Source organism: Emydura macquarii, unplaced genomic scaffold (assembly GCF_026122565.2).
Source record: "Emydura macquarii macquarii isolate MOO-44397 ecotype Brisbane River unplaced genomic scaffold, CSIRO-AGI_Emac_v2 contig_2422, whole genome shotgun sequence".
Lineage (NCBI taxonomy): Eukaryota > Metazoa > Chordata > Testudines > Chelidae > Emydura > Emydura macquarii.
The window spans coordinates 42,391,234-42,404,464 of record NW_027132559.1 but is presented as its reverse complement, the minus strand read 5'-3'; the positions used below and the strand labels follow the sequence as shown (position 1 = coordinate 42,404,464).

At 43.5% G+C, this 13,231-nt stretch overlaps 1 protein-coding gene across 6 annotated transcripts in view; it reads left to right on the top strand.

Annotated features, from left to right (window-relative positions):
* Window positions 1-13,231, top strand: part of ARHGAP21 (Rho GTPase activating protein 21) — a 206,695-nt gene that overhangs the window by 127,763 nt on the left and 65,701 nt on the right. For all 6 annotated transcript variants that reach the window (XM_067562379.1, XM_067562381.1, XM_067562384.1 and 3 more), the window contains one exon: window positions 10,449-10,527. In XM_067562379.1, coding sequence (XP_067418480.1) covers window positions 10,449-10,527 — 79 coding nt within the window. The remainder of the gene's footprint in view (window positions 1-10,448; window positions 10,528-13,231) is intronic.

Sequence of the window (13,231 nt, the reverse complement as noted above, 5' to 3'; positions counted from 1 at the left end):
ACAGGAATTTACATGTTGTTACATGCATAACTAGATGGTTTCAAATCATTTAACACTCTGCCCTCCTACTCCCAACCTCTTTTGAAATCAATAAATGTGAGCAATTCCCATTTGGTCCTTTTATCTAACTATTATTTTGCTTGTCTTCCCTGATTTAGTCCATAAATTCTTTGAAACTGTGAAAGGATCTGTTTGTAAAGCACCATTTAAAGTGCATTATATAAGGCTAGGTCTGCACTAAGAGCACCCGTAGGTATACCAGTGTACTATGCTGGCAAACCACCCCGGTCTGGATGCAGCCGTACCCACAAAGTTGCTCTTTGTACTAATATAGTAACCCCCCTTTCCCTGCAAATGAAACAAGCTACACCAGCATATTATAACTATGTTTGACCTACAGAATTCTTCCTGCCTGCCTAAGTTAGTCAGGCTCCATTCTGGATCAGCATAGCTATGCTGGCACAAGTCTGGTGTAGACTTAGCCTATGTTTTGTAGTAATTTATGGTTCTTTATTTAAATACTTCAAGAAAGAAAAACTATTAGAAGGAACAATTATACACACTAGAAAACTACAGATTATGTAGCTGGATACCATTGTTAATGTGAATTTCTAACCTTAAAAGCATGGCACACATTATGCTCCACAGAAGGAATATGTGTGAGTCAAAGAGAACACTCCAGACCTGACTGATCAGGGTTTGGTGGTTTTTAAAAAAATAATAATTTACATGTATTAATTGTCTGGAATAGGGTCACTTTGTAAGTTTATGAAAGAAATATGAAAACTCCAGGGTACCAAGAAATTTAAAAACCACAGCACTAACTTTCCAGGCTCTGCAGTGCATCCTATTTTTTCTCCTTGCTCTGGTTATACAAAGCAATCATTCTCTGAATAATAATGTCATAATTAGATGCTGGTGTATAGAGAGAGGAGTTTTGGCTTGATAAACTGCAACATATGTTGAAGTGTACAAAGGAGCAATGTTATTTTTCTGGATGAAGATGAAATTCAGTATTTGCCAAACTGGGGGGAAAAAATAAAATCTGTACAGAGAAAATTTTATTTTCAAGCTTATAAAAAAAAAACTATTAGAACCCCAGAGGGGGGAAAGAAAATAACTTATCAATAATTTTTTAAAAATTACCCAAGTGTCCTTTTAAGAAGACTGGTAATAGAATTTGTATCTAATTAGGTCATGTTGCTATTTCTCTTAAAACTTTAGATTGAAATATATTATTATGGCTGTATCTTGGAAATCACATTATAAAGTACTCAGGGAATGATCAGCCAGTTAGATTGCTCAACTTCTGACACAATCACTTTTGTATATAGTGGGTATCTCATTTTGTGGAACCAACTTTTCTTGGGTTGTGCCATGCAATGTATGGCTTTATATGCTAAGGGAAATAAAACATTTTGAAATCTAATACGAACTTAGGTAGTTATGTTTAATTATTTTTGTCAGTTTGTATTACATTGTTGCAAGGCACTTATTTTGTATTATTGAATGTCTCATTCACAGTTTGATTGAACAGAAACACCCAGTTTGTCAGTGGATCGGTGGACTGGAAAAGCTAAATGTGGCTCGCTGTAATACAAAGAGACTTGTGATAATCTTGTAAACTTGAATGAAAGGATAACCTAACTGCAGAGAGTTTATTTGAAACATTTTCCATAATTTTATATAGTTTTGTACTCATAAGTCTAATTGGATTGGTGCTGAATAGGTCCATAGTTCCTATGTTTGACACTTAAAGCGTTTTATCTTAGAGATCACATCTGAAAATCCTGAACATGGATACTTAAACATGGTAGAAATCAATTACAATACCTATAACCATAATGGACCTGGTTCTCCTGTGCTTTGCCCTTTATGTAGTCATTTACACCTATGCGAAGTGGATATAAAGCACTATCAGAACAGTATTTGTGCACTCACTCAGCACAGATGTAAATGACTCCACAACATGCAAGGCAGGAGCGAATTGTTACTAGTGTGTTCAGATTGATTCAGAACTTTGCCAAAAAGTATAGAGATGGGTTTAATCATTGGATAACTGTAAGAACAAGCTTTCACCTGCTTCTTCTTACATCTTCCTACAATAAGCACACTCTCTCCTTCCATTTGTCTACCTATGACAGAGCATAGTCTTCCTTCAATCACTCCATTCTAGAGGCTGATTCTGTCCTGAGCCCCACTTAAACTTCCAGGCTTTCTTTTCTGATTCATTGGACACATGCTCCTAGCTGACCCACATCACTTCTGCTAGTTCCCAATCTGAGAGCTGATTTGTAAATCATGGGGAAAACAGACTGGAAATAAAAACTCCACACGAAGACAGGTGATATGAGGCAATCTAAGGATGTTCATCATTACTCCACATTCCTATGTGAAAACAGGAAGTACCTAATAAGTGGGCAAGGTTTGAAGCTATGATTTAAAATAAAAAAATGTGTTCCTATTTTCAGTGTCAGAGGCAAGGCTCTGGTGGTGTTTGGAGGAAGCCCTGCAATATGGCTGAACTTTTTAGAACTGGATTTAAAACTCCTAAGTATGTAGATTTTGGCTTAAATAGTGACAATTTTTATCTGTACATTTTTTTTTATTTTTATTTTTTGTAGCTTGAGAATGATTCAAGCATTCCAGACTAAACTGTGGCTTCAGAAAAATTCAACACTTCAGTGGAACTAGGTAGGGAATACACAATGCAATGACCTACTTACCTACCTATCTGGGGTTTGGCCTTCCACCAGCCAAGATTACTTGTCGGTCATGTGTCCACCAGCCAAGATGTTTGGCATCCAATTCTCTTATGTAGTATTGCTTCTTGTTCTTGCTCTGCTTCAGGAAACTACTTTAGTCAGCAATACCAGTTCAGCAAAACAGTTTGCTGAAGCAAGGACACAGATGCACTGTTTACCAAGTTGAAATTTGTAAACCCCCATTGTGTGATCCTTTGCTCATCATATGTTGAAAACCACAAGTACAGTCTAAACCAGTATAAAGAGGAACCATTCGGTCCATTTCTGGCTTTGGAACTCAGCTGGGTCAGATCTTCATGCAGAACTTTGTCCTCAGCAAGATGCCAGCAAGCAGAGAGAGATGGTCACGCAAGAGTCTTCAGAAATCATGCATTCCAAAGAGTCTCCAGTGTGTATCTGGTATATCTGTAGTTGGTTAACCTCTTCTCCAGGATATTAGTATAGGTTAGATTTGTATCTAAGAAAAGTAAGAGTTCTCCCTCTCTTTGTTAGAAGAGTCAAGCCTTCTTTTCTCCTGTTTCAAAGCCTCTTAAATGTTAATATTGTCCTTCCTTAAACATTTTGTATTTGTTTTCTTCTTTTGAGAGAAGACCAGGGTCTGCACATGATTATTTTATAATTCCTATATTGTGTAGGGTGTTACAGCTTCTTGACTCTCTTGTGATAGTAATGAGGTTAATTCTGTGTTCCAAAACTGAAAAGGAGCCCACAATACACATTTTTGTCATGTTTCCTTTATGTGCGGTTTGCCATCTATCCATGGTTGACAAGTAAAAGAAGATTATAATCAGTAGGACACACAAAAACTACCTGGAAAACTCAAAACAAAAAAAAACAAAACAAAAAAAAAAACCTGGGGTTCAATTCTAAGTTTGATCTGGGTGGCACAGAATTAGACTACTGCTCTGTGTGGATGGATAGTTTGAACATCGAAAAGCTGAAAGTATCTCAGAAGTGACACTAGCACTCTAAGGGAAAGAAGGAAATGGATCAGCTTCAGAAACATTCTCCCTTATTGCTATCACTGCTGTACTCTAGGACAAAAGAAAATTGCAATGGCTGTTAAAATGAAAGGACAGAGGTGCTACTGCTGGAGGTGTTTTGAATCAAAATTACCTATCTTTAAAAAAAAATAAATAAATAAGTCTCAAAATAAAAATTTACATGTAAATCACTTTAAAAAAATCAACACATTTCAATATTGAAACATATGCCTCAAAAGTTGTTTGGGAGGCCAAATTTTCAAACTAGCCTCTTATGTCGTTTGTGCCTGCTTGTGTGTTCAAAAGAGCATTTGCATGAGTAAATGAGTTGTTTAAGGGGTGTAATTTGGGGATAGCGTAGAATTAAGTACTACATCTGAAAATTTGGCAGGAAAATTTAGATTCTTCTTTGAGTGCTTGCTCATGTTGATTCCATGTTAGGTGCATGTGCACCCATGTGCACAGCTACCAGAGATGTTTTTTGCCTTAGTGGTATCTGTAGAGCTGGCTACCAGTTCTCCTGCTCCGCGGTACTTTCCCTCAGCATCTGAGTTGGTGAAGGCACCGGCCTCCAGGGGAAAACCCACCATGGGACCATCACAGTGGTTAACTGACCCATGCCACTCCCCTGAATCACAGCACCGATTCATAACACCTCAGCCCCGGTCTCCCACACCTCAGTGAAGGTCTTTGGCCCCTGGCACCTGGTCCCCCAGCTCTGAGGCATGAGTCTCCGGCCATGCATCTTTGTCATCTAGGCACCAGTCGCCGATGGTGTGGCGCCAGTCACCGGTCCCCTAGCACTGATATCTATTGCCCTGTTCCCTGATGCAGCACCTCTTGTGGCCGTCTCGCCACTCCTCTCCTGCGGAGCATTTCTCTCAAGAAGTCCGGCACCGATCAACTTCCCCGTGGCACCGTTCCCTGGTGCCGCATTGTAGCTGAGAGGCGAAAGCGCTGTCTGCTCCACCATGGTCCCTGAGGGAAGAGCCATCTTCCTTGTAATCAGGAGAACCCAGCCACCAACCTCGAAACCACCGACCATCAGGTGCATAAGCTTTGGGTGTGGGTCCCATGGCAAGAAGCTGGCCCCAGGGGCAATTACCGATCCAGTAGCCATACTGGTATTCATGGGGGAGCCTCATGAGGCTGGGACCCTACTCTTTTACCGGTCGTCCATAGCCGCTTCTGAAGGTACCGTGGTACTGACCGGCCCAGTGCAGGAACAGGATTCCGGTTCAGACACCGGCACTGAACCGCAAGATCCAGCACTAGGGACAGCTCCCGTGGAAGAGGAGGAAATGCCACCCTCTTCCCCAGGGATCTTGTCATTCTGATCATTCCTGGATGAGGCGATCACCGACCCGGCCCCTACAATTCCTCCGGATGACTTTTGGGCCCACCAGGAGCTCCTCAAAAACATTGCCTCCAACCTCGGTTTAGAGCAGGGCTCGACAAACCCCAGGTGCCAGGTTGCCATGGCAGTTAGAAATTTAAGTCTGGCACCTAGTATTTCCCCAGGGGGAACAGCTGTCGTGCTCCGGCCAGGGCGCCACTGCACCCATGAGGCAGGGCTGGGAGGAGGGAGTGCTGCAGCTACTGTGCTCCAGCCAGGGCACCCTGCCGCTGGACCCACGTTGTGGGAGAGGGGTGGGGGAAAAAGGTGGGGCCGGGAGGGGAGAGCAGCTGCTGTGCTCTGGCCAGGGCACCCCGCCACTGAACCCACGTTGTCTGGCTCCTTAATTTTTGGGCTGGCTCCTAGCTCCAAAACAAATGTGTTGAGCCCTGGTTTAGAGGCAGAGAAGCCTGTGGACAGCCTCTTCGATATTCTGGCAGCTGCAGTGCTGCCCAAGATCGTACTGCCAGTGCACGAAGGGGTGCTTAAGGTGGTCAAAGCCTTACGGCAGACCCTGTTCTCACTGCCACTGACATCCAAAAGGGTGAAAAGAAATATTATATTCCATCTAAGGGATATGAATATCTTTTTTCACACCCGCCCTCAGGGTCCCTGGTGGTGGCAGCTGTGAATGAGAGGGACAAGTAGATCCATGTGAGCTAAGTGCCCAAAATTAAAGATGTAAAGAAGCTGGACCTGTTTGGAAGAAAGATTTATTCCACAGCCAGTCTTCAGCTGAGAATCTCCATTCAGCAAGTGCTGCTGAGGAGATATAACTACAATTATGGGACTTGATGGCAAAATTCAAGGACTTGCTGCCACAAGAGATCAAACAGGAGTTTGCCTCCATTCTAGAGGAAGGCAAGGCTGTAGCTAGAGCCTCCCTACAAACAGCATTAGACGGGGCTGATTCATTGGCCAGGTTGATGGCCCCTGCAGTGTGTGTGTGCTGATGCTCCTGACTGCAGTCATCAGGGTTGTCCCAGGAAGTGCAGCAGGCCTTATAGGGCCTCCCTATTCAGGGCAATGCCCTTTTTTTGGAGCAGACTAACACCAGGCTCTATAGCTTAAAAGACTCTAGGATCACTTTACCCTCCCTAGGTCTGTACACCCCACAGGCCTCCCGGAAGCAATTCTGCCCTCCGATGCAACAGCCTAAATTCTTGGGCCCACCACAGTATGGCTCCTATGAGAGAGACCGGCTTTAAACATTGCTGCCCTGTTCCAGCCTCGTCCATGACTCAACTGGCCCCTCTGCGCCACCCGAGTAGCTCACATCAGTCATTTTGAGGGTGCGCCCGAGGATGGCATCCCAGTCTCCCTTGAGGATCCATGTCCCCTTTTGTTTCTCAACTATCTGTCTTCATTCCTTCCTGCATGGGCCTAGGTTACATCAGACTGTTGGGTACTCAACACCATATCAAATAGTTACACCCTACAGTTCTCTTCAGTTTCCCTCCTCCCAGCCCCCTTCCCCATCCTCCTTCTTCAGGGACTCTTCTCATGAGCAACTTCTCATCTAGGAAGTGGAAACTTTCCTACAGATGGGGGGCAATGGAGGAAGTCCCTCAAGGCATAAGGGGAAAGGGGTTTTATTCCCATTGCTTTCTTATCCTGAGAGCCAAGGGAGGTCTCAGATTTATCCTGGGCCTGCATTGCCTCAACAGATATCTCAAGAGGCTGAAGTTCCGCATGGTCCCGCTAGCTTCCATCAACCCTTCATTGGATCCACAGGACTGGTATGCTGCCTCGATTTAAGAGATGCTTACTTCCACATTTTAATCTTCCCTGGTCACAGAAGATTCCTCCGGTTCGTGGTCTACCAGCGCCATCATCGATTCACAATGCTACCTTTTGGCCTTTCATCTGCCCCAAGGCTCTTCACAAAATGCATGGCAGTGGTGGCCGCTTCCCTGAGTCATCAAGGGGTGCAGATCTACTCCTACCTGGATAACTGGCTCATCGAGCAGGTTGCAAGCTCAGGTTCAGTGCATCCTCAATCTGGTACGAGCCACCTGCCAGCATCTGCGCCTGCTCATGAACGAGCAGAAGTTAACTTTGTCCCCGGTCCAATGGATAGAGTTTATAGGTGCAGTCCTTGAGTCCTCCAAGCCAGGGCCTTCCTCCCAGAGCCCAGGTTCCGAACCATGACAGACCTCATCACGCACATTCAAACCTTCTCATGACTGCAAGGACATGCCTCCACCTGCTGGGCCACATGGCAGCCTGCACTTACGTTGTCTGACATGCATGTCTACATTTCAGACCACTGCAGTCATGGCTAGCATCAGTCTATGTCACCAGCAGACACAGTTTGGTCACAGTCCGACTGCTCATCCTATCATCCCTGACTTGGTGGACGACCTTCTGTTGGTATTGGAAGGAATACTCTTTGAAGGACCATCCGCCTTGGTGACCCTAGTCTCTGAGGCATTGGGTTTGGGGCGGGGAGTGCACCTCAACAATATTAGCACAAAAGAGCTCTGGACACAGGAGGATTGCTTCCTCCATATAAATGCCAGGGAATTCAAGGCAATACATCTGGCTTGTCAGGTGTTCCTTCCCTACCTGACAGGCAGAGTGGTCCAAGTTCTAATGGACAATACTGCCGCAGTGTTTTACATCGACAAGCAAGGCAGAGCCCATTCGTCAGCCTTGTGCTAAGAAGCCCTCTGCGCGTGGGACTTTTGTGTGCAGAACGACATTCATATCGTGACCTCAGAGCTCCCGGGTGCCAGGAACACACTTGTGGCTTTCCTCAGCAAGTCCGTTTTGTCTTGTCTCAACTGGTCACTTCACCCAGAGGTTGTCAGCCTTATTTTCCAAAGGTGGGGGACTCCACAAGTGGACCTGTTCATGTCTAGACAGAAAAGAAAGTGCCACCGGTTCTGCTCGATCCCTGGGCTAGACAGGGGCTTTCTGTCCACTGCCTTCCTGTTCTCATGGGCAGACACATTGCTGTACGCCTTCCCACCAATACCATTGGTTCACGAGGTCCTCCGAAAGGGTGAATGTGATATTGATTGCTCTGGCGTGGTCAAGGCAGCACTGATCCGGAACTCTGATTGAGCTCTCAACAGGAATTCCTTGGAGCTCCCACTCTGGCTAGACCTAATCTCCCAGGGCCACGGCTGCCTGTTGCATCCAGACCTTGCATCTCTGCACCTGATGGCTTGGCTGCTGCATTTCTGAATGCAGAGGAACAGGCTTGCTCAACCGAAGTTCAGCAGGTCCTGATGGGCAGCCAAAATCTTTCTGCCAGAGCAACGTATTTGGCCAAATGGAAGAAGTTTTCCTGTTGGGCTTCAAGCTGAAATCTCTTCCCTTACCAAGCCTCAATTCAGTCCACATTGGGCTCCCTGTAATATCTCAAGCATCAGGGCCTCGCCCTCTCATCATTGGAAGTTCATCTGGCAGCTATTTCAGCCCTCCATTCTCCAATTCACAGTGGACCCGTCTTTTTTCTCATGGCTAAGGTTAAGATTTTGTCACAGGCAATGCACAAAAATTCATATAAAACTGTGACCTGTCTGTGTCTTTTACTAAAAGTAACTGGACAGTTGCTGGGAGCTGCTGAAGGGGGAGGATGGGACGCAGAGGCAGGGAGCTGCGGGGCCTGCCTCTTGCTATAGGTTCCTCCCTGTGGTGGCTTGGGGCTGCAGGGGATTCCAGTGCCTGTCCTGGCAGATAGCATCAGGAATTCCTTTTGCCTGCAGCGGCTTGGAGCTTCAGGGTCTCTGCTGCCTGCATTGCCAGTGATCCTACTGCTTGCTCTGGCAGACAGCAGTGGGGCCTCTGCAGCCCGCAGAGTTGGGGGGGTTTCCACCACATCTGAGAGCTGCTGCCCCCCCGAGCCTGGAACCCTTGCTGTCTGTGGTGGTTGAGAGCTCCAGTCCCCAGAGCCCCCAGAAGCTGAAGAGGATAATCTCAAGGAGGTCTCTGGAAGTCACAGAATCTGTGACCTCTGTGACAAAATCTTAGCCTTACTCATGGCATGACGATCAGGTTCTTAAAAGATCTGAAAAGGCTTTACCCTAAAGTTAAGGACCCTATTCTTCTGAGAGACCTGAACCCAGTCTTACTGGGGCTCACAGGATCCCATTTGAATCATTACCTACCTGCTCTTTGCTTCCCCTCTCCTGGAAGGTATCCTTCATGGGGGCAATCACCTCAGCACCTCAGTTTTTTTTAAATAAGGACAAGGTCCAACTGCGACACCCACCCGCTTTCTTACCAAAGGTGGTGTCACATGTCCAAAATAACCAGGACATATTCCTTCCGGTATTCTTTCTGAAGCAACATGGATCCAGGGAAGAGCATAGGTTGCATCCCCTGGATGTTAGCCATGCCTTGGCCTTCTACATCAAGAGGACTAAACCTTTCTGGAGGTCGATGTAGCTCTTTGTTGCATTGGCAGATAGATTTAAAGGTCTGCTGGTCTCCTCCCAGAGGATCTCCTCATTGATAACAGAACTTGATGCAGGCGGTTATGAACAAGCAAAGGTGCCTCCACTAGCGATTGTAGCAGCCCACTCTACCAGGGTGCAAGCCTCTTCAGCAGCCTTCTTGTGTCCGGTACTGATCCAGGATATCTACAGAGTTGCTAACTGGTCTTCAGTCCATGTCTTCGCATCCCATTATGCTATAACCTACCTGACCCAGGACGACTCCAGCTTCGGCAGAGCAGTTCTGCAAATGGCACATCCATGAAGCCCAAGCCCACCTCCAGGGATATGGGTTGAGTCACCTAACATGGAATCGACATGAGCAAGCATTTGAAGAAGAAAAAACAGTTACTAACCTTCCATAACTGTTGTTCTTTGATAAGTGTTGCTCATGTCCATTCCATGACCCACCGTCAGAGTTGACAGCAAGAAGGAACTGAGATGGTGCAGAGCCAGCGGTGCTTCATATACCACCGCATGAGTGCGGGGATCCAGAGCCAGACCTATGGATACCACTAAGGCAAAAAATCTCTGGTAGCCTTGCATGTGGGCGCGCACACACCTAACATGAAATGGACATGAGCAGCATATCTTAAAGAACAACAGTTATGGAAGGTTAGTAACCATTTTTTTTGTATTCATATACCTTCATGTGTAGATATAGTGTGTATCTTTTTAAGTGGCAAAGAATATGCTTGTAGTTGGCTTTTAAAGCAAGCTAAACTTAAATTTATTGTTAGTGAACCTGATTGTTGTGAAATACTGAAACATCCTTTAAAAATGAACAGAAGAGTCCAGAAAACTGAAATAGAAACAAATATACTATATGTTTAATTTTTTTGTTTGTTTTTCACCGTAGGTGACAGAATTGTAAAAGTCAATGGAGAAAGCGTTATTGGGAAGACCTATTCCCAAGTAATCGCTTTAATTCAGAACAGGTAAGATATTGGTAAATTGATCAATTTTGAGTGCCAAATTAATATATTGGTGCTAGGGAGGAATGACTGTTGCATGATGAAGCAAAGGTATTTGTGAGTATATATGTATGTATCTATATAGCTCCCACTCCCCCCAACACGCATACAGTATTGTACTCACAGGAATGGCCATACTGGATCAGACCCAAGGTCCATCTAAGCTAGTATTTGTCTTTAACAGTGGCCTATACCAAATTCATCAGAAGAATAATAATGGAATAATAGTGGAAGGCCTCCATGAAGGCCTCATTCTATTCCCTAATGGTTGGAGATGGATTTAAACAATGAAGCATAATGTTTGATATCCCTTCAAAATTTATTAGGATTAACTGTTATAACTCTGGATAATATTGTATACAGTGCTGTTGTAGCAGTGTTGGTCCCAGGATATTAGAGATACAACAAGGTGATTGAGGTGGTCTTCGATCTGAAGAAGAGCTCTTTGTAAGCTCAAAAGCATCTCTCTCTCACTAACAGAAGCTGGTCCTACCGGCAGATATTACTTCACTCACCTTGTGTCTCTAATCCTTTGAATTTTATCAAATTCTTGGCCTCAATTACATTCTGTGGCAATGAATTCTACAGTCTAGCTGAGATGGAAAAAAGATTTCATTTATCAGTATTGAACATGCCACCTTTTATTTTCTTTGAATGTCCCCTTGTTCTTGTTTTATCACACAGGGAGAAAGAAAGCTCCCGATCTTCCTACTCTATTCCATTCATTATTTTATGCACTCTTTTTCCATGTCCCCTCTTATTTGTTTCCCTTATAAAGTAAACAATCCCAGTCTTTTCAACCTCTCTTTGTGGGGAGCTTTTCCATGCCTTTATTAATTCTAGTCACTCTTCTCTGAGCCCATTCTAATTTTGCAATTTCTTCTTTAAGATGGAATGACCAGTATTCTGCAAACAGGATTCTGGATATGCTGTATTTTTCTTGAGTTGATAGTTAATTTAGAGCCCTATAAGATATATGCGTAATTTAGATTTTTCCCTCCTGTGTGCATTACTTTGCATTTATTAACACTGAACTTAGTTTTCTATTATATTGATCAGCGATACAGCTTGGTTAAGTCCCTCTAAAAGTTCCTCAGAGTCTTCTCTGTACTAGTCTAACCTAAATAACTGTCGTCTTCAAATTTTGCAACCTTGCTGCTCAAGCTAATGATCCAACCTGTGGGCCGAATTTGGTGATGAATCCTGGTCACATATCGCCTGAGGCATGTTGCGCGTACACTAAGAAGATTCCACTTTCCAGATTATTAAATAAATAAACTTGAAACACGCATTGTTACCTTTTTGCCATGATGAAAATCAACCATTTATTTATATTCTTTGTTTCCTGTATCTTATCTAGTGCAAGACAGTACTTTGCCTCTCAGCAGTGACAGCTTAGTTTCTTTAGTAGCTTCTTGGGGACTTCATTATAGGTCTTTTGAAAGTTAAATTGTCAGCCGGTTCTCCTTCATCTACTACTTTACTGTCATGTTGAAAAAATTTGTATAGATTAGTAAAATACTACTTTTTAGAAACTGTTGGTTATACCCTAGAATAGCATGATTTTCCAGATACGTCAATATCCTCTTTTTAATTATAATTTCAACCCAATTTACCAGATATAAATGTAAGGCTTACTGCTATGTAATTCCCCCAATCACCCGTTAGATATGTTTTTAAATATAAATACAACATTTGCTATCCTATGGTGTATATATACTGTTTTTAACGAGAGAGTACATATTTTGGTACCAGCTCAGCCACTTCATATTTAAGCTTCTTTAGAAGTCTTGGATGTATACCATCTGGCCTGGTGGCTTATTGGTATTTAAATTATCACATTATTCCAGCACCACTTTTATGGCACCTCAATGTAATAGTAACTCATCTTTATTTCCAGAAAAGATGTAAACTGAGTTTTGCAGTGTAGATGTCTGTCCTCATTACTGAATTATATGGACTTCAGTAGTGTGGCTTTTCCTTAATATAGGGTGCAGATTAATGCCTGTTGATGTCAGTGGAAAAATTCCCCATTGACTTCAGTGGGTTTAATCCACATGCCTTTTTTCCTTGGAGAAGTCAGTTGCATTCATCAGGTGGCTTTAAGGACATACAGCCCTCTCTCTGTCTCTGGTAGGAGATGGCAAAGTTTGATTTACACTGTATATTCTTTCTGCAGGATGAGAGAATGAACTCTGCAGAATTCCCAGAATAAATTGTTCCAAATAGTACAAGTCCCAAGATTGCTCTTGAAACTAGGTCTTGTACCAGTTAGTGGTATTTGCCAACCCATTCAATTGGCCCACCAAAATTTTATTTTTATTCACTTGCATAAAAGCAATTTAGAGATGTGCTGAGCACTAATGTAAAAACCTGTAAGAGATAAATTATTGTACTAGTTGTTGTAAATAGACAAAGAAACAGGAGATCAGTATTCTGATTCATAAGAATGTTTTTTTTAAAAGTCATTTCGGGATTAGAAGAGCCACAGAACATTGTGTGCCATTTTCCAGAGGAGGGAGGGGGGAGGGATTTTTACCATCCATCCTTCCATTCTGTTTTCTTTTTTAATTTTTCATAACATAAATGTATTGCTAAAACCTTCAGAACTATACAAAAGATTAACATTTTAACTCCTTTAAATTCTATTCCATTAGCCACAAAAAAG